At 47.9% G+C, this 23,987-nt stretch overlaps 2 protein-coding genes across 3 annotated transcripts; one reads left to right on the top strand and one right to left on the bottom strand.

The window, feature by feature from the left end:
• Window positions 1-1,073: 1,073 nt before the first annotated feature.
• ADAMTS13 (ADAM metallopeptidase with thrombospondin type 1 motif 13) lies at window positions 1,074-16,932 on the bottom strand. Of its 2 annotated transcripts, XM_077189025.1 has the most exons (24): window positions 16,484-16,932; window positions 15,830-15,913; window positions 15,629-15,753; window positions 15,222-15,368; window positions 14,747-14,881; window positions 14,090-14,240; window positions 13,376-13,480; window positions 12,791-12,942; window positions 12,624-12,687; window positions 11,985-12,111; window positions 11,494-11,642; window positions 10,034-10,154; window positions 9,377-9,457; window positions 8,944-9,125; window positions 8,406-8,541; window positions 6,702-6,831; window positions 5,902-6,091; window positions 5,117-5,670; window positions 4,079-4,283; window positions 3,306-3,603; window positions 2,691-2,837; window positions 2,048-2,224; window positions 1,539-1,723; window positions 1,074-1,254 (listed from the first exon to the last, which is right to left on the bottom strand). In XM_077189025.1, the coding sequence occupies exons 1-24, from the start codon at window positions 16,559-16,561 to the stop codon at window positions 1,096-1,098; spliced, it is 3,882 nt and encodes a 1,293-aa protein (XP_077045140.1). In that variant the 5' UTR covers window positions 16,562-16,932; the 3' UTR covers window positions 1,074-1,095. The 2 variants fall into 2 exon arrangements, with proteins under 2 accessions (XP_077045140.1, XP_077045141.1); XM_077189026.1 differs by lacking the exons at window positions 15,629-15,753; window positions 15,830-15,913; window positions 16,484-16,932 and having other exon boundaries at window positions 14,090-14,235; window positions 15,222-15,384.
• Window positions 16,933-18,489: 1,557 nt separating this feature from the next.
• REXO4 (REX4 homolog, 3'-5' exonuclease) lies at window positions 18,490-23,973 on the top strand. Its single transcript, XM_054646243.2, has 8 exons — window positions 18,490-19,411; window positions 19,851-20,209; window positions 20,492-20,644; window positions 21,357-21,550; window positions 22,000-22,088; window positions 22,400-22,474; window positions 22,723-22,797; window positions 23,405-23,973. Exons 1-8 carry the CDS (start codon window positions 19,217-19,219, stop codon window positions 23,504-23,506), a joined length of 1,242 nt encoding a protein of 413 aa, XP_054502218.2. The 5' UTR covers window positions 18,490-19,216; the 3' UTR covers window positions 23,507-23,973.
• Window positions 23,974-23,987: the final 14 nt, after the last annotated feature.

Below are 23,987 nucleotides of genomic sequence, written 5' to 3'. Positions count from 1 at the left end.
GAATCCAACTGAGAGAAAGCAGGAGCAGGGTTAAAACTGCCCAGGCAGAACCATTTATTGCATCCAGCATGAAGAGCAAGTGCAGATGTGTCCAGCCAGGCTCCAGGTGCAGAAAAGACCCTTTAAGCAGTATATTGTGATTTTGAGGAGGATGACAGATTTGGACAAAAGCACAGCTCAATGTTCAAGATACTAAAAAAAAAAGAAATAACCTAAAAATTCATTTAAATGAAACTTGTGTATTTGCCACTGCTCTAAAATCTCTCTTCCTGCCACAGCTTGTCCATGCAGCCTCAACCACAGTTCTTGTCAAATGAAGATACAGACTGATAGCACAGCTACTGTTCTTATCTGAATAAGTCAGACCTGGCATCAAACACGGCATTAATTCTTTTATTTTCTCACAGAAAATAAAAGGTGGTATCACTGTCAGATACCCAACAGCAGAACCAGAGAAAGGCTGGCTGGGGAGGGACCTCAGGATGTCATTTAGTCCTCCCACATAAAGCCAGCTGTCACCAGGGCTTGCCCAGCAGTGCCTCAGTTCAGCTAATTTCTGAAATCATTCAAGTTTTGAGTGACCTGTCCTAGGGTGGCACTGCCCACCCCACACATCTCCTTGTGCTGGCAGTTTATCCTCACACTCACACTTCTGTGCCTTTTTTATTCCATTCCAGAACTTCACTGTGCCTCAGTTTTGAGGGGCATTTACACTGCAAGAGAGTGAATTTAATGGCTAAAATATTACTTGTGCTGTACAGAGGTTTATACTGGAAGACCAAGAAATCAAATGACTCTCCTAAAAGGTCCCACCACATTACAGAGGCAGGACCCTGACACATTCCAGTGCCCAAGTCACCTCCTGCAGACATGTAAAGTGCATTAATGCCAACCAAATCAGACAGGAAACCCATATGAGGAAGATTTGCTAAATATTTGGGGGTTACATGGGTTTTGTATGATCTTTATCAAGACTGAGATCCCAAAGGAGTCAGCAGACATTGCTCTTACTCAACAGATGAGGAAGCAAGAAGATTAAATGTGTGCTGTGAGCAGGCAGCAGTGACCAACTGGGCTTTTCTCAGGGCAGTGCTTTTATTTAGGCTCAATAGCATGATATTCAGCCCAGAAATGGGTTCTGTGATCCTTAACATTCTCGTGGAATTCAATTTCAGCTTGGCTTCCTGTTGACTGCCAGAGGAACTGCTGCTTCCCATGGAACACCACTGTCTTCATGGTGCTGACATCTCGGACCTGCAGCAAGAAAAACCAAACCATTTTATCTCAGCAGGCCAGACATGAAACAAGTGCTTAAAAATACTGGAGACTTGCAGATTGGTCACTCAGGGAAAAGCTGTGCTACAAAGGTTAGAAGAAATACAGTAGATATCAGAAATTATCATTGCCATCAGATATAGGAACACAACAGAGATCCCAGTCCCTGGTTTGTGACTGAACTGTGTATCTGGGTGGAAATTTCTAGTGGAGATGGGTTTGTTCCCATCCCAACCATCCCCCTGGGGTTCCTGCCTCCTCACCAGGATGTAGTTGAAGTGAGTCTGGTTGCCCTCAGGGCCCAGGTCAGCGTTGAGGGCACGGATGGAGATGCGCTGCCGCGGAGCCACCGTGATGAACGTCCGGCACACCAGCCCCTGCCTCTCAGCAGGAAACTGCACAGGATTCACTATCTCACCCTGGGGGCCAAACAGCTGCTGGTCACAGTCTGGCAGGGCAAAGGGGCAAGAGAAAATGGCTTAGAGAAGCATCCAGCACCTCCAAGGAAGAAATCATTTAAATTAAACACAGGCAGAACAGTTTCTTTAGGGATTTTCAGCTGGGGACCTTCAAGTATCAGCAAATACCTGGAGGGGTTTGCTTTAAAACAAAAGAGGAGTCCACAATTAATAGTGAATCCAACACTCCTCAAGAAGGGCATTGTTAGCTGCTAAAAATGAAGCAAGGTTCACATAGATTTCCATAGGCAACCACCATTCATGGAACTCTGTGGGCCTTAATCTAAAGCAAGACAAAACTTTCAGTACAGTACCTTGGTAATATTTTTTGGTTGCAGTTCTGCTGTTGTACTGCAGAATGACCCCATTTCCTGGCAGCACAACTCGTTGTTTCACAATCAGTGTGTTGGTTCTGGAATTTATCAGTGACAGAGGGAGCTTCCTGCAGCCTGTCCGCCACATCATTCGCCCAGAAAACAGCAGGATCTCACCTGGAACGGATGAGCACAGGGCCTAGAAACACTTTTCTTTCAAGTAAAAGCCAAAGTCTCTCTTAGACAGGTCTGGAATCAAGTAATTTCTGCATCTTGTTTCTATCTTATCAAAATCTGTCATGAGAACAGGCCAGTTAACTAATCTAACTGCTGATTCCAGCTAGAGGGTACATTAGTTTTATAACAGGCCAAAACAAGCAGCTTCTTTAACCCCATAAGCTCCTTTCATCTCATATCTACCAACAAACCAGGTAAGAAACCACTGTGTGAGGGGAGGACAAGCAGCATCTTCATTTTGTTCCATCTGGCACCAACATGGTGGAACAGAAAAACTCAGTAAAATGGTTTCAGAGACTACAGAAGCTCTGAGGCAGCCAGAGCTTCTCAAGGCACCAGAAAAGGTGCAGCTTGAGATGCAGCTTTGCCAAAGGGCCAGGCTGGAGCCCAGAGCTGCAGGCAGTACCTGCAGTGCAGTTGAGGGAGCTCTCCAGGATGGTCACTGAGATCTCCTCCCTCAGGGGACGCCCGATGGCCACTGTGCAGTCCCTGCTCTCCACGCCTGTCATGTTGATGATGCCAGTGGCATTGAGAAACAGGTTTCCACAGACACCTGGACAGCAGAGACAGGTGAGGAACACACCCAGAAGGAACTACAGGAGAACAATTCCCTTTGTGGCACAATGAACAGGTAAGGTCACATATTCTAGGTAAAGCACAGGAAGAGTCACAGAATCCCAGAACATCCTGAATTGGAAGGGACCCACAAAAGAATCATCAAAATCCAACTCCTGGCCCTGCACAGGACTACCCCAGGAATCACACCATGTGCCTGAGAGTGTTGTCTAAACACTCCCTGAAGCCTTGAGCTGCTGTCCCACAGGCTCCCAAGCCAGAAGAGTTTTGGGAAGCACAGGGAAGCAAGTCACTGTTCCTAGCTCAGGTAATATGGACGTGCTGGAACAGCAGGTTTTCCCTCCCAGCCAGATGTCTTCCCTCCCATGCTCCTGTCCCTGTCTGGAGGCAGGATCCCCACACCCAGCTGCACACAAGAAGCTCCTTTTGGCTGTGTCCTCCTCACCTCCACTGGGCTTTGTCTGCTCCTGGGGCCCAGCAGACAGAGGCACACCCAGGTCCTTGTGTCTGTGCTCTGGGGCAGCTGCAGCTGTTGGCAGGTGTGTGGCTGGTGTCACTGGCTGCAGCTGTGCCCCAGGGGACTGGGTCCCCCCCTGCTCAGGACAGGGCCCTGCAGAGCAGCCACGCACCACGATGGCCTTGGGGAAGTGCCGGCAGAAAAGGGGGTTCACAGGCTTGTGGGTCAGAGAGCTGAGACAGAAATCCTGCCTGGTCTGAATGCCATTCCCACAGGATGTTGAACACTGCAGAAGAAGAAACCCACAGGCTTTTATCCCTGCATTCCAGGTGGTCTTTGGAAATAAATGCATTGATAAGCTCGTGCATGATCTGGGGGGGTTCACTGATGCTCTTCTAGCATTTGCCCTGTCAGTGCTCTTGTTCCATCAGCTATAAGATGCCCCCCTTTCCAGGGGACCTTCCAAACTATATATTTAAATTGCAGAACCACTTCCTAAAAAATCCCAAAATATCTGCATTCCAGGAGAAAACATGCCAAAACCATTGCTAGGCTGCAGCCAAAAATTGAGCTGAGGAAGGTGGGAAGCAAACCTACGGCTGCTAAACACAGGGCAGTGGAAAGGATGGAAAACACCCCTGGAAACACTTTAGCATTTCTGTGGGAAGCCAACAGACAAGGCAAAAGTTGTTATTTCTCCCCTGCAGCCTTCAGGGAAGGGAAGAGGTGGAAAACTTCTGCATCTGATGGGGAGCAGGTACCTCTGACCACTCGCTGAAGCTCCACTCGTAAGAGCACGTGCGGATGACACAGGGGACACTGGTGAGGGGCTTCTCTGCCACAGGGCACAAATGTTCCTCCTGCAAGACCTCCTGGCCATGGAGGGTCTGCACACAGGTGACCAGCTGCACTGCCAAGCCCAGCCCACAGCTGGAGGAGCAGGGCCCAGCCGGGGTTACCTTCCACCTGACAGGGCAGGGAGGACAAAAAGTGAGTTAGGGATGAATCCCCACCCTGTCTCTCACTGCAGAAAAGGCACTGAAGCTCCCTCACCCTTCCTCCTTCTTCATCCTCTGCCTCACATAGTCTGTGGTGCTTGGAATGCAGCTTGGGGCAGGTTTGGAGTTGGATACAGAGGGCATTCCCATTTTGCCAGGAGCCCACAGATTTCAGATGCACACTGAATCTTACTCTGTGTCCATCACCGCCCTCCCCAGAGTGACACACACAGGTTTAACTGCAGAAACAATCTTATCTCCCTCCAAAACACACACACCACTGCACTCTCAGATCAAGATCAGACCCAGAGGCTCTGGGAGTGGCATCCTGTAAAAAAAGTTCCAGTAGCTTTCCAGTCCCACAGCAAACAGGGCAGGGCAAGCTCACCACAAATCCTAAGGAAAGTGCAATGCATTTCCTTCAGTTTTCAGAGCAGCTGTTCCAGATTCTGAGAATATTTAATTCTTGCTACTTTCCTTCATGTTCAGTGGAAATTGCACAGCTGGCAAATGTGTCACCACCTTTTGCAGCTGTAGATTTGCTCCTGCTTCCTCAGAGTAATAAGGGATTGAGAGGTTTTCAGTTTTTCTCTGAGGACTTCACTGATTTCTGTCTGAGATGTACCAGCCCAGGAAAGACTCTGAGTTTGCTGAGTATGGAGCAGTGCTACAGTTTTTGCAGCTGGCTGTGCTTCCAAAGAAGGGAAGAGTAGCCTGACCCTTCATTTATCATGTCCCTGCAGACAGAGAGAGAAAGGAAGGACCCCTCACTGTCTCATTGTCTCCTGGTAACTGCTTTACCTTGGTGGGCAGGGGTTGAGCTCACAGATTTCCACCCTGCTCTCTGGCTTTGGCACTGGCTGACAGTTTTCCTCCTGGGTTTCTTCTTTGGTGTCAAAAGCCACACAAACATAGTGCAGCTGAGTCTTACCTAGGAAGGGAAGCAATCTGACTGTGTGGTTTGGATGCAAGGATTCATAATAGGTCAGAAGTGTCACATCTGTGTGTACAAAACAAGCAAACTCTGCCCAAGCCATGGCACTCTTAACTGCACTCATCCCCCCAGCTCTGAAGCACAGCCAGACCACCCTCCAATTATTCTGTTCCAAAAAAACTGTGATCACAGCTACTCTTGGAACTGTAGAGAGGGAAAGACCAGCTGGGCCCCGAGGTTCCCAGGCACTGAACTCACACCTACAGCCAAGGAACATTTCCCTGCAGCACAGAAAGGCCTCACCTCTACCACAGGAGACAGAACACTCCCCAGCTACAGGGCTCCAGACATACACAGTCTGATTTTCCAGCTGGACATGCCCAAGTGGCTCCAGAGGCTGAAGTAAGTGTGCATCTTCCTCCTCAGAACAGAGCAAAAAACAGCTGCCCTAAACAAACCACCACGAGGAACTGAGGGATCCAGCAGCACAATTAAAGAGGGATGGAGCTGTCTAAAGTGACAGGATGAGCTTTTAACTGGGCAGAGCAGTGGTGTAAACCACTCTCTAGGAGTAAGCTGGTGGTTCTTAAGTGGTAGATAAAAGTGCAAAGCTCCCAGTGAGGTTCCTGAAAAGCCAAGCCAGCAAACTCACTTTGTCCCAGCCCAGAGGGCAGACATTGACCACACATGGCACAAGGGAGAGGGGTTTTTCTTCTGCTGGGCACAGGCTGTCATCCACCACAGTCTCCAGGCCATCATGGAACTGCACACAGGTCAGGTTCTGCTGGGCAACTCCAGTCCCACAGACAGCAGAGCATTCATCTCTCTGAGACATCTTCCACCTAAATGGGAGGCAGCTGCATCACCCCATCTCCCATCTGCATCAGGGAGGTTTATTACTCAGGCCACTGCTTACAGAAATGGGTCATGCAGGGTATTCAGCTTCTCTGTTTCAAAAGCCTTGTCTGGATGTAACTGAGAGAACAATTTAAGTCCTTCCAAGGACTAAAAGCACCTAAGCTAAGGGGCTATAGTTCACAGTGCAATCATTTTTTATTGAGCACTAAAAGGTCTCTGAGGGCAATGTCTGGGCAGGCTTGGCCCTTGGTCCTCCTCCCAAAAATAATCAACACAAAGATGGTGCCTCTTTGTTGGCACCATCTTGGAAAGGATGTGAGAGGCATTTCTTCTGGATATACCCTTAAATATCTTCATTTATCAGATTACTGTAAAACATTGAAGGACTATTTCCCATTCCTTCAGCTGACATCTCAATTATCTCACAGGACCAGGACCAAGAAAGGCAGAACATGGTTTGGGACCTGCTACAAAAAAACAACTTCCTACTTCTCTTTTTTTTTTTTTTTTTTTGGCCTTGACAACACAAATACAGAGCCTGGGTTAAGTAGCAGAGCAAGGCAGGAATTGAGCTGAGCTCCCAGGAACACCAACCTGTAGAGGCACGGCTCCATGGCACAGGGCTTGTGCTCTGGGAGGGGCTGTGGCAGCTCCAGACACTTCAGATCCTCTGTCACTTCATTCTTGGTCTGATCAAAGCACACATGAGCCACTGGCTGCACCCCTGGGACACAAAAGGAAAAGGAATTAAAGTTATAAGTGAACAGCTCCCCTCTGTTATGGAAGGAAGATGCAGAGATTTTGCTTTACTTGATCACCTGGGTAAGAAAATGGGCTGTGTGGGAATTCAGACTTCCTTTAAACACACAAACTGCTTCTTTGATAAATAACCTCCCTCAAGAGTTTTAAAGTGATTTTCCAAGGTGAGCACCCCAGCAGAGGAGAAGTTTGATTGATAACCCACTGCCAAAATGGAAGAGGTTGCTCTAAACTGGCTGGTTGAAAGAACAAAGATACCAATCCTAATTTGGAACAAATTACTTCTAATGATCTGACTGATGAGGGACAGCAAAAAAAGCTCTAGGAGGGAGCTGGTTTTAAATGCCATTGTGTAGAAGTGACCAGGTAATATCATCACAGAGCCCTCGTGCTCAAACAGCACCAACCTCCCCAAAGGCATCAGCAACAGCCAAAACCAGAGGCACTGGGAGAGAAACTGGAGACTTCCAGTGCCTGCAGCAGGCAAGGAATGAAATATTCATAAGCTACAGCTATAGAGAAGATTTTTAACAATAATGAACATAAAAAGCAAAGCAGATGAAAAGTCAAACTCAAAGAAATTACAAGCAAAGCTAAAAGGAGTCTCCTTTCAGTGAATGAGCTACAAGGAGAGCCAGGCATTCCTGAATCTCAAGGACCATGACCCTGAGCACTAAATGTCCAGAATCCATCAGCAGCCTTATCTTTGCTCTACCCTCCTGGTTTTCAAATAATGATTATTGCTGAGGAGGGCCTGTGCATCACTTTCAGCTCTCAAGGTGCAATTTCAGCCCAGATTCCCAACTTTCTGTTATTTTAAGTCCCAAGTTTCTCATTCTTTTTTCTGTTGTGGCTGCATTAGCTGGAGGCTCTGGAGCATTTTGAGCTCTTTACTTCAGGGTTTCAGCAATCACTTCACCTAGGGGATTTGCTGGAGAAAAGCTCTCCAGGCATAACTAGTTGTGTAGATTGACTTCCATAAATATTCATTAATGCATTTTCTTAATCCTTGTCACAGAAGTCTTGAGAGGCCTGCCAGTGTCATCTGAATTATCTGGTAAACAAGATGTCAGGCCATCTATCAGAGTGAGCTGTTACAATCTGCATTATGATTCCTTCAGGGAGACAGAAAGGATTAGCCATGGCACAGGAATAGAATTCAAAGAAGGAAGTTTCATAATTAGCTCTGAGGCTTTAGTTAGACACCAGATACCCCTTTGGTCTCAGACTTCTGATGTTTAGCCAACTTCAAATTACAGTCTTCAGTAACTTTGAAAAATCTGAGAAAATTATTTAGTCTTAAAACCAAGAGTTCAGTTCAGACCTATTTAAAAATCCTCTTTGTGATCAAACATTTTCAGTATCATTTTGATGATTCAGCTCATTTGCTGATTAGTTCATTTAATTCAAAAGCTCCAGCACTTTTTTCTTTGGTTCAGTTGAACACTAACAATCATTTCCAGCAATCTGCTTTGAAATTCAGTTCAGACCAAAGGAGAAGTCTCCATAAAAAGTCAAGACTGAGTCCTGCTGCCTCACCTTCCCCACAGGTCACTGAACATGGGCCCTGCTGAGGAATCCACAGATAGCTCAGGCTCTCCCTGGGGACAAAGTAGCTGAAGGTGATGTCTGGGTTGGTGGCATTGCCATATTCTTTTGTGTACCTCCTGTAGACCTGGGGAAGGAAAAACTGTGGTCAGTGCAGAAGAAAACTTGGATTTATTTCTTAGGATGGAGGAAGGAGAAGCCAGTCTTCCTTCTTTCCATCCAGTCCTGAGCCTCACTGCAGTGCCTCAGTCCCAGCCAGATGCAGTCAGAGCACCCACCCTGTGAATTCTGGGCACTGAAAGTGAATAAGCCAAGCAGAAGGTTTAACTCAGTGTGGTTTTCCACACACAATCACCCCCAGTGCCAACCCCCAGCCATTCCCAAGAACAGCAATCCCATCACTCTTCAGTGAACACCATCTCCCCCAGCCTTGGACACCTGAATTCACCACACCTGGATTCTGCAGCAAAGCCACCCACACCAGGCCACTTCTGACTGGCCACCTTCCAACTCTGCTGCTTTCATTCACCTGTATTTCAATTTCTTCCTGTGTTGGCCCATCCACATGGATTTCCTCCAGGCTTGGCAGGTTGTCCTTGGTGAGAAACACTTGGTATTTGATCTGGTTGTCCTCCAGAACTGATGGGTAGGTGACATTCAGTGAGATTTTCCCTTTTCCAGCCACCACATACTCTCCTTTAACCTTCACAGCTGGAGAAGCCAGAGGAGCAGTGAGGTTAGGAGACATGATGTGGTCACCAGGATCCCCTGGTGCTGGCTGCCCACCTGCTAGGAACCAGTTTGATCCAAGTTTGGCAGATCCCATGGAGCATGGCTCCTACGGCTTCCCACTGAAGAGCATCCCACAAGCAAAATGCAGCACCAAAAATTCCATTTCTTTGTTTGCACAAGCTCCTTTCAGCCCTGCCTGTATCCCCTCCTCTCCTTTTCATTCCACTCACCCAGGTGTGTGAAGAGAGGCCTCCTGTTGGTGACATGGACCGAGGTGGTGTTGTAGGGCAGGGACAGAAATGTCACATACTCTGGAAGGGTGGAAAGGAGAAAGATGTGGTCACCCTCCATCACTGGAACTCTCTGGGAAAGGATGGGGGTTGCAGCTCAGCTCCTAAATTCACCCTGACCCTGCTCCTTGAACACAGTGATGGTGACACAGCAAGCACAGCTGAGCTGCATCCTGTGTCCTCTTCTCAAAATTCTTTGGTTCTTTTTGGGTTCTCTGCTAAGATCTCTACATGAGACTGCAAGAGCCAGACCAGTTCCCAAATTTAACAAATCAGGAAGCATGAACAACACTCTCAAGGACATAGTGGGCTTGGTGGGCAGGGCCAGGAGCTGGACCCAATGATCCTTGTGGATCCCTTGGGATATTTATGATTCTGTGATCTGATATCACCCCCAGCTCCCAACAATTTATGGGACTTCCCAAACAGTTACATTTCTGACCCACATCCAGAGAATTATGACCAAAAAAGGCATTCTGCCCACCTCCCAAAATCCATCTCCATACCCTCCATAAAATAAAACCAAGCAGAAGCAGGAGGGAGAAGATTTGGAACACTGACTGCACACAAACAGAGCCTGAGGGGAGGACTACACACCTTCAGCTTTTCCTTCTGTGTAGGATCCACTCACTTTGGTGCAGGTGGAGTTGTCACCCCCACAGACCTTGCAGGGATCCATGGCCTTCCTGGAGCCCATCTGGCCATCACACCCAAATGCCTGAGCAGAGGGGAGAGTCTGTCAGCCTGGCCTGTTCTGAGAAAACAAGTGAGCAAAAGCAACATTCCTGAGCTCCTGAAACTGCCCTCTTGATTTGGAACCTGGATTTAGGAAGACAACAAAGGAAAAGATGTGTTTGTACCTAGAGCTGCCACTGGGCAGCACATGCAAAGCCAGGGGCTGGGAGGTCTTAGCTGAGAGCACAACTCTCAGTAACTGTGACATTTTCTTTCCCATAAGAAGCAGCCCAAAAAATCTCTCCTGTGACCTAAACCCAAAGCTCTGTGCTCTCTTCTGTGAACTCTTTCTAGAGGGAGGGAGGAAGGAAGGAAAAAACAAAAGCCCAAGAGGACAGTAAACATGAATGGCAGGTTCTAAAGGAATCTTTAGCTCCCCAGACTCCAAAGCCAAACTTAGCTCACATCACTTCAGTCCCATGGAACTCAGATGAGAGATTCTATCCCCATTCCCACGAACAAGACTAATTTACACAAAGCTACAGGAGGATCTCAGCAGGCTTAACAGCAAAACATGTGCAACTGCTGAATTTATGCTGCAGCCACTGATCCCAGGCTTTGGAAGCTGCCATAACATGCATATTTATCACTGCTGCCAATGAAAGAGCCAAAATCAGAACAGGTTGTGCCTACACCCTCTGCTGTTCATGGGGGGAAACACTTCACAAAACATGGTGAGCACGAGGATAATGAGAAAAACATAAAATTTACAAGGAGTATTCTGGGAATGTAAAGAAACAACAGAAAACATCCAGCCGGGTCAGCACTGAGCAGTTCCTAAAACGCAGACAGCGCGGGGGAGTTGGATCCAAGGTCATCAGGAAAGAATGCTTTCCTCAGGTCCAACCCAGGAAAAAACTCCAGAAATTAGACTTCAGTTTTGATCAGCAACACTCCAAAAATCAATTTGTTGACTTGTGATGCCCAGGTTTTGCTCCTTATCTTGCCACTGACTCAGTGACTCAAGTCATGGAACTTCCCTCCAAGACACTCAGCATTTTATGGGGCTAATTACAGCAGGCAAGCTGAGCAGCTAATGATGTCTCCTCCACCAACACATAAACCAATTGCTTCTTGGATTAGGGAAGAATAGCCCTGTGTGTTTACTGCATAATTAGCAGAATGTCTTATCTAGAGGGCATTGGATGCACAGACAGAACAGTAGATTTTTGGACTCCATCCAACACACCAAGAACAAAACTCTCTTCTGAGAAGAGCTCACTCTGTTGTTTGGGACACTGTTTTTTCCTAGCACAATTTCCCCTGGTTTCTGTGGTGCAGATCACTTGTCAAGGGCTCACCTGGAGTCCCCAGTCACTTACTCTGCATCTCCCCATGACACACAGATGGAGATCCCCATGGTGCTCTGTGTCATCCTGCTCACACCTGGTTCCATCCAGGAAATTGTCCCCACGGCTCACCATGAACTCCTTGCCCACAGCCCTGCACATGTGCTTGCAGAGCAGGTCCCCTGGAGCAGGCAGGCACAAGGAAGGAGTTATTCTTTCAGGAAGGCACAGGGCTGCTCATCAAGCAATGGGAAAAAACCCAGAGAGGTTGTGGACTCCCATCCCTGGAAGTGTCCAAGGCCAGATGGGACAGGGCTTGGAGTAACCTGGGATAGTGGAAGGTGTCCCTGCCATGGTGGGATGAGTTTTAAGGCCCCTTCCAAGCCATACCATTCTGGGATTCCATGATCTCTCAGAAAGCACTCAGGTTTTATGTGAAAACTAAAACCACTCAGTGAAACAGCCTTTTCATTCCATAGCACAGAGGTCCATGAGCACAAACTGAGGTTCCAGACATTCCTTACCTTTGGCAAAGCCAACAGCAGAAGTCCAGGTATAAAAGGATGGTGTTTCTACATCAAGGTAGAGTGGCTTTAAATTTGTTGCTGCACATTGTTCAGCCATGAAGTCCTGCTGGGTGATCAGACAGGCCTGGATCCCAGAGAGATAATTGTGTAAGGAAAGGAAGTGACTGAGCACTGACATTTAACCCTCTAGCTAAAGGCAAAATGCAGTGCCTGGTGATTGAAACACCCAAACAACTGCAAAGAAAGAAAACCACTTTAAAGGAAGGCTGCAGGATATGCAGGGAATTGTGCTTGGAAGCTGATATCTTTGCAATTTATACAAAATAAATAGATAAGGAAAACAGGAACAATACAAGAAAGCCCATCTGAAGAAAACCATCATTGTGAGTCACTATTTTCCTAGCATCTGTCCTGCTATGGGGCATAGAGAAAATGCTTCATTACATGTGAACAATGCTATTAAATAATCCTGCTGCCTTCAATGGCACAAATACCTCTCCTGCTGTCAGACAGATGGAGCCTGTACACCAGATCTTTACCAGAGCAGTCAGCTGTGGGAAGGACAGTCACAACACACCCATCCCTCAAAGGGCTCAACAGTGAGACAGAAGTGCAGATGCTGCTGAGCTCCATTACCTGTGTATTGCACATCTCTGCTTGCATGCTGGCACCGTGGCACTCCTGGCCCCCAAAAGCAGGCCTGGAAATGACACAATTCCTCAACAGAGGCAGCAAGCAAGAGGAAAGCCAAGAGGAAGACTCAGCCCTGAGGCCCTGAGCACAGGCAGGTGCCCACATCTCACCTGGGGTTGTTACAGAAGCGCTGCCTCAGCACCACCCCCCCACCACAGCTGCGGGAGCAGGGGGAGAGGGGGCTCCAGGCAGACCAGCGCCCATGGACCACAGCCATGGGGTTCAGTTCCTCCAGAGAGCTGCACTGACCCTTGGAGCACCACTAGGAGCAAGAACACACAGAACTGGCAGCAGTGAACACGGCAGGGCTGGGATCTAAAAGGTTGGCACGAGTCCCTGTCTTTGGCAGGCCAGTAACACAGAGTCCCAAGGTGAATGAGGCACCTTCTGACAAGAGGCTGAAGAGTCCCCTTCCTAATTAGGGTCTAACATCAGGCTGGGGTCAAAGCAAAGAGCACACAGGTCATTTCCAGTAGAAGGAGGGCTCAGATATCAGGCTACAGAACTGCAAAACAACTCCAGAGATAAAGACAGGGTGGAAAGACCAAAATCAGGACATGATGGTACCAGTTTAGGACTGGTTTCAGCTCCCTGTCCAAGGGGCAGTGAGTGCCAGGTACCTTCCAGACACTGACAGAGCTTTGCTGTCTGAGCCCCACAGCCCCCACACCCAGTCCTGGTGGGAGCCTCCTTACCTTGTTGATGCCACACTCAGTTCCATCCAGGAGGGGCACCAGAAGGCGAGTACAGCTGGATTTGTCTGCTGGCTGTACATGGCATGAGAGAACTTTACAGATGTCCTGGTGTGACAAGAAAATCAGGGAGTTCAGGGAGTCAGGCTCAACAACACAGTCCCAAAAGCCCAAAGAGGGCATGTCCCAGGTTTTCCCCCAGACACCCAATAATGCAAGTTCCTTCATTTTTCCTGCAATTGGGCAAAAGCTGTGGGCAAGTCAAAAGATCCTCACTGTAGTGATCACCAGCTCTCATGCTGGAAGATGATCAACTGAAGCAATTAAAGTTTCACCCACCTTAGTGTTTCCTCATTAACAAAACATGTCCAGATGGCAGCTATTAAACACGCTGTGCTTCCCAGACAAAGGGATTTGGGCCGTGGCAGGGAAGCTGGAGGAATCCAGTGAACAAGAATTCCCCAAGGCAGGACCCTGAGTGGGTGCACCCAGCTGTGCACAACAGCACCCAACTGTGCAAACCTTACAGGAGATTTATGTGGAGGAAGGAGGTGATGAAGAGAAGGGAAACATTTTGAAAGTTTTGCCAAGAAACCTGTGGCAGAAAAGCACCTTCGATCCCTTCAGAATAAAAACGCTGCCAGCCAGTTCTCCCGAATTTTGGCTCCTGAACATTTCCCAGCTGCCCTTAGCAGGACAAAGAAACTTTCTACCTACAACATTGGTGTCAGCAAAGGTGCAAGCTGTGGCCACACTCCCAAAGGCAATTTTACACTGCTCATCTGCTCCATAGTACAAGCCAGGCTTCCACCCCGGGATGCTGCCGTCCATGGCCGGCAGGTCATTCAAGCAGCTTGTTTGGCCTGTACTGATAGAAACATGAGGAATAACACTTTCCCAGCTGTGGGTAGTGAGGACAAGGACATGTTTGCAGACTTGTGCTGAGTTTCATCTGGGAGTTGGCTGCTGCTTTCCCAGACAACACATGCTCGCTGTGGGCTGGGATGGATTTAGTTGCAGCAGCTGCCTGGAGATGCTCACAGTTCCCTGCTGCTGGAGTTTTATCCCATTCTTGTCCTGCACCCAGCCAGCACAGTCTGCAGTGCCTGGATGCTCTGATGTTGTAAATAAAATGTGCAGGCTGAGCCAGTGTCTGAGAAATCCAGCCCAGCCCAGGCATGTCAGGCACCAACCAAAGCCACTTCCAGCAAAATGAAGCAAAAACTGGGTTTAACCTCAGCAACAAGTGCTAAGAAATAAACAAACCCCAAGCTTTTCAGTGTTCCTCATTTTTCAATAAACTTTTTTATTCTTTAAGTTTTTCTCTCCTAAGCTCCCAGCATAGGGAGCTGAAGAACTCAACCATTCCCTTACCTGACAAGGGCCAGGAACTGCTCCCGGCTGCACGGAGACCAGGTGAGGTCGATGCTGTTGTGGTTTCCTGCTGAGCCCATGATGTAACCACTGCTGCTGCACAGATTCCCCTCTCCATCGTGGGCAATGCCAAGGCTGTAACAGAAACAGCACAGAGCCCTGAGAAGAGGAAACCCAGAGGCTGGAGCCTCCCTTCTCTAAGTAAGGACTGAGCTCCCTCTGCAGCCCTTCCTTCTACTGTAGTCACAAAGGATTTATCTCCTCTCTTCAGCTTCTAATTGTCACAGGACATGCAGGAATGCAAGAAATGGAAGGAACTCTCTCCAAAATAATCCATGAAGATGACCAAAAGAGTTAGAATAATCCATGGGGAATTCCCTTTTATGTCAAGAGGTGCTTTGGCTTCTCTCCTAAACTGGAGGATGTTTTTACCTGAATAAAACCTGCTGGGCTGCTCTGGCAGTTTCCTACTGACCTGTGCCCAATCTCATGGGCTATGGTGACTCCAAGGTCAAAGCCAGTGTCCTGGGTAATGACACAGCTCCAGAAGGAGGAGCAGACTCCCCCTAACTGAGTCACTCCACGAAGCTCCTTGTTCCCATCAGGCAACTCCAGGTCAAACCTAAAGTAAGGGAGACATAAAGAGGAAAGAACAAAGAACCCCCCAGAGCTAAAAAAGCCAGGTCTAGACATTCAGCTGAATTTATCCGAGCTTTCCTGGCCTAGCTTTGCCAGCCATCTAACATTTCTTTTGACACCAGTGCCCACTGCTCAAATGTTATGATAGAAACATAAAAAATCCAAATGTCCTCAGACAAGCAGAATTGACTAAAATGACCTAATCCTATTTCCCAGTTCCTCCCAGGGCAGGGAGCTCAGCACCTGGTGATGTAGAGGACAATGTCAGCATGCTGGGGGTCAGAGTCGTTCTGGGGGTTCACCTTCTTGCTCCACTCACAGACACTGATGAGGGAGGAGGTGATGTTGGTGGTGATGTTCACCTCTGCCTGGAGGGAAGGCACACATTGCACATTCCAAACAGCCTGGAGCTTGGGCAGGCCTCAAACACAGCCCTCCCCTTACCTCTGGTTCTCTCAAAACCAGCATTTGCATGAGGTGAACTCTGAAATGAGCCCCCAGTGAGGCATCTCTGAGCAGCTCTGCTCCCTGAGAAGAGACAGAAAGGATTCAAGAAACAAGGGGCCTTGGGGACTCCCACTCCCTGTTCCCAAAAACTGGGCTGCACTCACTGCAACACTAACATATGCACTACAAATGTTAAAAAGTCTGTCAATGAGAAGTGGTTGGATGTGTCAGATACTCTGAAGCAGAGAGAAGAATCTGCATGAAAAGTTTCACAGGGTAGAGTGAATGCTAAAGACTTTTCTGCAGTACACACAGAGAAAATTTCTTAGTAATAGCAAAAAGAGACATGAAAATTCTGCAACAGAAATAAAACAGTGAAATGTAAAATATTAAATGGATTGAATGGATTTAGCTCAATCCCAGGGTGAGAAAACTCTTTACCTGTGTTGCAACGTTAGTAATGAAATTGAGTTACATTTTCTATGTGGGTTTTAAATCCTCTAAGATCTCCTTTTACTCCTTGTACAAGGGAATTTGGGGGATTTCATGCCCAGGGAAGCACAGAGGAATGCCCTGCACATGAGCTCTGTACCAGGGACAGGTGACCCCAACCACCCTGGGGCACAGGATCCCAAGCACAGAGGCACTCACAATGTTCAGGTTGGCCAGGATGTAACGTTCTGTGTCCTCTTTGTGGTACAAGTAAACATCTGGCCCTGCCACCACCATCAGCTCCAGATGTTTGACAGCTGCCTCAGCCCTCTTGTGCAGGCGAGGAGGAGCCCACCCTGCTGGACAGCACAGAGGAACACCAGGAGGTTCAAACGCACCATAAGAGGTCCTACAGATCCACTCCCTCTCCCAAAAGACTGCAATAACTCAGCTGCAAGTCCAGGTCTCCAAGGGCTTGCTCAGCTTTCCCACTTCTGGTGGTGTCTTTCACCTGCTAGCAGCTTTAGCAACACACCTGTGCTATCAAAATAACAACCAGCCACATCAGACACACTGGGTGAGGTGAGGAACCTTTTCAGGTCTACTCCTGTATTTGTACACACCAACTTCCCCTCTGAGCTCATGGAAGCAATGCTCTGGGAGACAGCTTTTCCAGCAGGGCTGTTACCTCTGGCTGGCTTTGCCTCTCTTGCAGCACTTTTGAAGAGGATGTGGGGGCTGGAGAAGCCGAGGTCCTTCAGCAGAGCCACATCTTTGCTCCTGACTGGCCTGATGTGAATCTTCTCCTCACCCACGGTGACCACTCCTTGCTGAAGCAGATAAAAATCCACCTCTGAGTTATTCCTAAGATATTTGCTATCCATGGGGATGGCAAGGATTTATTCAGAGGATGGCTCACACATGTTTGGTGCAGGAAGCTGCCAGCCCCAGAGGCTGTTCCTGCTCATACTCACCAGCTGCCCTTCACAGAAAGTGACTCTGCTGCTGGCCCCAGGAGGCTGCAGGGCTTTTCCACCTGCAAAGCAGCTCCCTGGGAATCTCCTCAGTAAAACAAAGGAAGAGTTCACCACCTGGCTGCTCACAAAGGAGGAGGAAAGGAGGGCATGGTCCTCTAGGAATTCAAAGACATAGAGCTGCCCCCAGGCCTGGATGGAGCAGTGCTGGACCCGACAGGGCCTCAGCCCAAAATGTTCTTCTTGACAAGGGCAAGCTGGCTCAGCCACAACAAACTCAGGTACTGAAAGAAATGAAACAAGACCAGAAGAAGGGGGAGCAGTTATGAGGAAGGTTGATACACAAAAACCCAATGTAAGGTCTATTTCCCCAGGAAAAATACCCTAAAAATGACAACTGTGACCTCTTGGGTTCATGGTGCCAAGAGCCAGAGAATTTCTGTGCTTTTGTGTATCCCAAAGTGAGGAAAATCTGACTGGGAACACACAACAGAAACTGGCACTGAATTTATTGGAGCATTTGCTTTCTCAATAAGAACAGTTCATCTAAAAAAGGCTGAGACAGCTTTGTTCCTACAGATTTTAACTGTTACTGAGTGGGAATTATCATAATGCAAAGACACTGGGATGAGCACTAGGTGAACTCACAAGGAGACAACACCCTTCCTTTAGAGATTTGAAACTTCAAAACATCTTTATTCTGAGCTATCATCAATCCAGACCCAGAATTCAAATCTCTTTGTGCATTTATTAAAGATAATCATAATAATTAACAAGTATTTAGAGCTACCCTTAGTCTAAAGCTTTTGTCAGAAGAAAAACACTGATACAGAGAATGGGGACTGAGCAGCAATGTGCAAAGAGGTTGAGCACATCTCCTTGAGCAGATCTGAAGCTCTGACACATCTCTCTATCCACTCACACTGAAACCCCAATTGTCTCACTTGCACTGGGACTCAGAAACACCAAAAGCTGGTAATTTCAGGGGTTGTTAATCAGTGTTCTCTGCACTTCCAGCCACACAGGGTTAGAACCCAAGGGCCAGACGTGCTCTAAACCGAGGGACACTGAGCCCTGCATACCATCAGCCACTGAGCTGGTTCCAAAGTAAGACAGAACATCTCCCGCATCCAGAGCGCCCAGGAATTTCTGCAAGAGGAAGAAGAAGAGCAAAAACAAATGGACATGAGGCTCTCCCTTCGCTGGAGCCGAGCTGGAAGGAACGCCAGCGAACAGCTCAGCAGCCCCAGTGCCAAACCCTCATGGCTAAGCAGGGGCTGCACATTATCTTCGTTATTAGCGAGCTCGGACGGAGCTTGGCTTAGAACCGCGTCGTCTCCTCTTCTTTTTCTTTTTTTTTTTCTTTTAGCTTTTCTTAGAAGGCCGGCAGCGTTCCTGGAAGGGCCGTTGCGAGGTCAGACTCACCTCAGGGAGCCAGCACAGCCCCAGCGGGAGCACGGCGAGCGCCCGCAGCGCCAAGCTGACGGTCATGCCGGACGAGCCGAGCTCTCCCAGCCGAACACCGAGAGATTTCGGCCCGAGGCCTAACGTGGAGCGGAAGGGAAGAGCAGAAGCAGCGTCTGAGCAAACAGCCCCTGAGCAAACACGCTGCGAGCGGGCCCGCGGGGGACGCGGCCGCGCCGGCCGCTGGAGCGCGGCCGCCCTTGCGCAATGACCGCGGCTTCTCCGGATTGTGCGCCAGCCCCGGCGGGCCAAGGGGCGGCTCGGGGGCCGTGTGGCCCTGCGGACACACCCGCGTGGGGTGGGGGTCACCCCGCGACCCCCAGCCCCGGAACCACGGAACCGCCCCCCCTCCGCCCCGGAACCCAAGCGCGGGCCGGCGTTTCCCGGCGGGGTGGTGCGGCGCTGTGCCGGTCCCCCCGCGGTAGCGCCGGCCCGGGTGCGACTCGCTGTCCCCTGATCCCGCTCCCGGTCTCGGTCTCGGTCCCGGTCCCGGTCCCACCCCGCTGAGGCCCGCATGGCCAAGCAGAGCCCAGCGGAGCCGCAGGTGGCGGGGCCGAGCGGCGTGGCCCGCGGGAAGAGCAAGAAGAAGAGGAAGAAGAGGAAGGCCCTCGGGGAAGCGGCGGCCGCCTCCAAAGGCCCCGGCATGGCGGCTGTGGGTCCCCCTCGCAATCCGCAGGAGTTCTCCTCCAACTGGAAGGCGCTGCAGGAGGTGAGGGGGACCGGGGGATGCGGTGGGGACAGCCCCGGGGAGCTGGGACAGGGAAGCAGCGGGGCCATGCTGGCAGTGCCTGAATGCAGCTCCACGGGGCAGGGACACCTTCCCCTGTCCCAGCAAACCCCAATGTCCAGCCCGGCCTTGGGCACTGCAGGGATCCAGGGGCAGCCTCAGCTGCTCTGGGCACCCTGTGCCAGCGCCTCCCCACTCTCACTGAGAAGAATTTCTTCCCAAAATCCATCTAACAGTGCTTGAAGTCATTCTCTTTGTCCTGTCACTCCAGGGTCTTGTCAATAGTCCCTCTCCCCCTTTCCTGAAGGCTTCTTTTAGGTACTGGAAGGACACAATTAGGTCACTCTAAAGCCTTCTCTTTTCCAGGCTCTTTATCTTTTTATTTTTGTTTTGTTTTGTTTTTTGTTTAATGTCATTTTAGCTGCTGAAACAAAAGGCAAATAACTCCAAGAAGCCCATCTCCACTGGTCAAACAGACACCAAAAAGAAGCAGCCACTCAAAGCAGCCAAACGCCCAGAAGTCCCAGCAGTCAATGGGAATGGGAATGTGGGAAAGGCCAAATCCACAAATAAAATGGACAATGGTGCTGCTAAAGCCTGTCCTCCTTTGGCCAAGCCAGAATCCAAGGGGGTTACAGCAAATAAGAACTTAAAAGGCACCAAAAGCAATGGGAAATGCAGCAAAGAAAAAAAGGAAAATGGCATTGTTGTGAAGGAGAAGGATGAGCTGAAACACAAGAGGAGGAAAGCTGAGGAACACGTGGAGCAGCAGCCCAAAGAGTGAGTATTTCAGGCAGCAGCCCTGGATGTGAATATTTATTTGGGGAGGAGCACAGAGAGGTACATTCCAAACAGCTGCACTTTTCCAGACTAAATTCTGAAAGAAATAAGGAACTTTTTGCCCCAACTCCTCAGACACAGCAAGAAACCTGCAGAGGTGCCAGTCATAGACTTAATTTTCACAGGGTTTATCTCTTGGTTTTAAAAGTAAACATACTTTTTGTACAACAGATACCAGATTGCTTTGAGAGTGTTAAATGTAATTAAATCTGTTCTTCCTAGGGCTGACATCTGGTTTGATGATGTTGATCCCAAAGATATTGAAGCAGCACTAGGACCTGAAGCAGCAAAAATTGCCAGAAGGAACCTGGGGCTTGAAACAGAGCAATGCCAGTCTGTGGAGCAGGTGCTGGTTAAGGAAAAGGCTTTTGATGGGTGAGTGACATTGCAGGGGGAAGGATGGAATGAGAGTGTGAGGAATGGGAAGATAGAAACTTCCAGAGACAGTGAAAGGTTTGATCTGCAACCTTAGAAGCAGCTTAGATTGATGTAAAAATAAAGTACACAGACATTAAGCAGAAAAATCATAAACTCATGTTTCTATAGTAGTAAGTAAGAGTATACCTTAAGTAAGTTAAAAAACTGTATTAATAAAATAGTGAAGGGTTTATAATGTCAGGGTGTAATTGTACAAAGTAAGCTAAGATTTTAGAAGTTATAACAGAAACATCTGTGTACATGTACATAATAGCCCATTAGATAAAAGTGTACACAGTGCAGTAGAAATAAGCAATAGAAAAGTAAAATAAACTTTGTAGCAACTGTCTGTTAGATTAGAAAGTTATATATTGTCTTGTAACAAAGAATTTATAACTACTCTTTAGCTATAACTGATTACTTACTCTCCTAAATCTCACAGCCTCTGAGACTAATGTTTATTTGAACAGTAAATTGTTTTTAACCTGACTGTAGTCCCATCCCTTCAATTAAACAATAACAATAATATCAGACTGGCTTCTGATAACTGACCTGCACAGGGAGCTGACATCTCCCTGCCTCTGCTGCCAGGCTTTGCCCTGCTCACATCAAGGTGTGACCCTTGTCAGCTCCTGCACAGGTGTCCCCAAGGTGTCCCTTTGCCTTCCAGGCTGACCAGGGCCGTGGCCATGGACTGTGAGATGGTGGGGGTGGGCCCCAAGGGCGAGGACAGCATCCTGGCTCGGGTGTCCATCGTCAACCAGTTTGGCAAGTGTGTTTATGACAAGTATGTCAAGCCCACAGAGAAGGTGACAGACTACAGGACAGCTGTCAGTGGCATCCGGCCTCAGAACATAAACTCAGGTACCAGGGGTCCCCCCAAAGAGGGAGAGTTCAGTGGGTTGTCACAGAAGCCTCATTGGCTGAGATTGGAACAGTTTGAGACCTAATTTGGGAAAATAAAGTGCTGAGATTTGATTTAACTTAATGCTAAGAAAAACTGTGGGAAGAAGTGTTTTTATACAGTGATCACTAACACCTTTGAAAGAATTAACTGGTGGAATATGGTGTAAAAAAAAATCATTTTCTTTTCATGCTGTGCTCTTTATAGAGTTGTCTATACCCTTGAAGGAATTAATTGGTGGAACATAGTATAAAAAAATCATTTTCTTTTCTCTTTATGGAATTCTCTATGCTCTAGCAAGCAGAGATTCAGTATACTGTACAATAATAACAGGCCCAAGGATCAGTTCCTTCCCAGAAAAGATGCAATGGTTGCTCATGGAAAGTGTTTCCTTGTGTGGCATTTTTAGGTGAAGACTTTAAAACGGTTCAGAAGGAGGTGGCTGAGATCCTGCAGGGAAGGATTTTAGTTGGACACGCCCTACGGAATGACCTAAAGGTACACTGAACATGAACTTCTGATACATCATTCTGGATCAAGGGACACTGAAAATGGAGTTTCTGATCCATCATTCTGGATCAAGGGACACTGAAAATGGAGTTTCTGATCCATCATTCTGGATCAAAGGAACACATCTGAGCTCCTGGAAACCTCCTGAATGCAGCCCTGCCCAGCCCTGGGTCTCGTCCTTTCGTGGCTTTTAAGTGTCTCTTACAATGGATGGGAGGAAACAATGGGCAGCTGCACATTCAGCTCTGTAAAGTTTCATGCAATAACACATTTTGGACTGAAAATGTCATTTCTTCTAGGTCCTACTTCTTGATCACCCTCACAAGAAGATCAGGGACACACAGAGATACAAACCTTTCAAACAGAGAGTCGAGGTAAGAGAAGGTGATGCTCAGTTAACAGACTCCAGAGCTGCTCACTCCTGTGCTTGCTTTTACCTCACCCTGTTCCTTCTTTCCTACCTATGCACACTCAAATCTCCTAATTCATTAATTATTCCTGGTATTTCACCAGCAGAGACTAAGATGTGCTATTCTTTGAGGACCATATTTCTATATAACACCCATCTCTGTTATTTCGAGTCCTGTGAGACAGCATGGTTTATGATCTGTTCTGTCCCCAGAGCTCCAGGCCATCCCTGAAGCTGCTCTGTGAGAAGCTGCTCAATGTCCAGGTGCAGACAGCAGAGCACTGCTCGGTAGGTACCTGCTCAGAACAGGCAGCTCTGGCTCCTGGTTCAGTCCCCAGTGCTGTGCCTGCATCCCAGTGGAACTCAGCAAGTTCTGCTTGGACTGCAGCAGCAGTGAGATTGTCATCTCAGCTTGCTCACTGTTCATTCATTTCACAAACAACTTCTGCACAAGTCAACTTCTTAACTCTGAATTCTTGTTAAAATTCCCAGGGGGAAAGGCAATGATCAAGATCTGCTTAACCTAAAGCAGCATTGTGCACTGTGGCAGGATTGGTAAACGGTGGGAGAGGCTACAGCTGAACCTCAGCACATCCTTTATTTCAGTGGGCAGGAGGATGGAAAAGAGGAATGAACTGGGGAAGCAAAACTGGGAGGGGAGCTCACAGATATTGTATCAATGACAAAATTCTCTTAAGACTTTCCAAGTAACAATCAGAAATACACAGCCTTGTGGTGGGCCCTGGACTCTAAATACACCATTTATCCCCTTCCCTAGGCACTGAGCCTACATGTAAAAAGAGATCATGAAATGTTAATTGGAAGGATGTATGAAAATGATGGAAGATTTAGCTGTTTATTATCTCACATCCTTGTCTGGTCTGTTCTCTCTCAGATCCAGGATGCACAAGCAGCTATGAGACTTTACACCCTGGAGAAAAAGAAGTGGGAAGCTGCTGTTAAGAACAAAGCTAACAAGAAAAATTGTAAAACTTAAAAAACACAGGGCAGAATCTTTCATCTGCAGCATTTGCTGGTTTGATGTCACATTCCAAATTTGGACATAAGTCAAAACTGACAGCAGCTACTTGATAAAATCAATCCAAAGACAATGCTACAATAACCTGGAAGTACAGGAATGCTGCTGGTTTCCCTGTGCCTGATGCCTGCTACTGTGCTCAAACAACCTTGGTAACAAATGCCTAAATGCCTGCAGTTGGGAAGAACTTCATCAGTTAAATTTCTTCAACAGAAATAGACACTGAATAAGCTAAAAAAATTAAATTATGATAGAAGAAGGAAGAAATTGTCATTGCTTTGTCAAAACTCCAGGGATTCAAATCTTTATTTCAAGTATGTTGAGGCCCACAAAGTGAGGTCTACTGCAAGGTGAATTCTTAATTATTGCTGTTAGTTACACAGTTGTGGTACCCAAACCATCAATAAATACCTGTTTGTATATTATTAATAGCCCAGTA

This window comes from Agelaius phoeniceus, chromosome 21, assembly GCF_051311805.1.
Source record: "Agelaius phoeniceus isolate bAgePho1 chromosome 21, bAgePho1.hap1, whole genome shotgun sequence".
In the NCBI taxonomy this organism is placed as follows: Eukaryota; Metazoa; Chordata; class Aves; order Passeriformes; family Icteridae; genus Agelaius; species Agelaius phoeniceus.
Note: the sequence above shows the minus strand (reverse complement) of the source record. Positions and strands in the feature narration are given on the sequence as shown.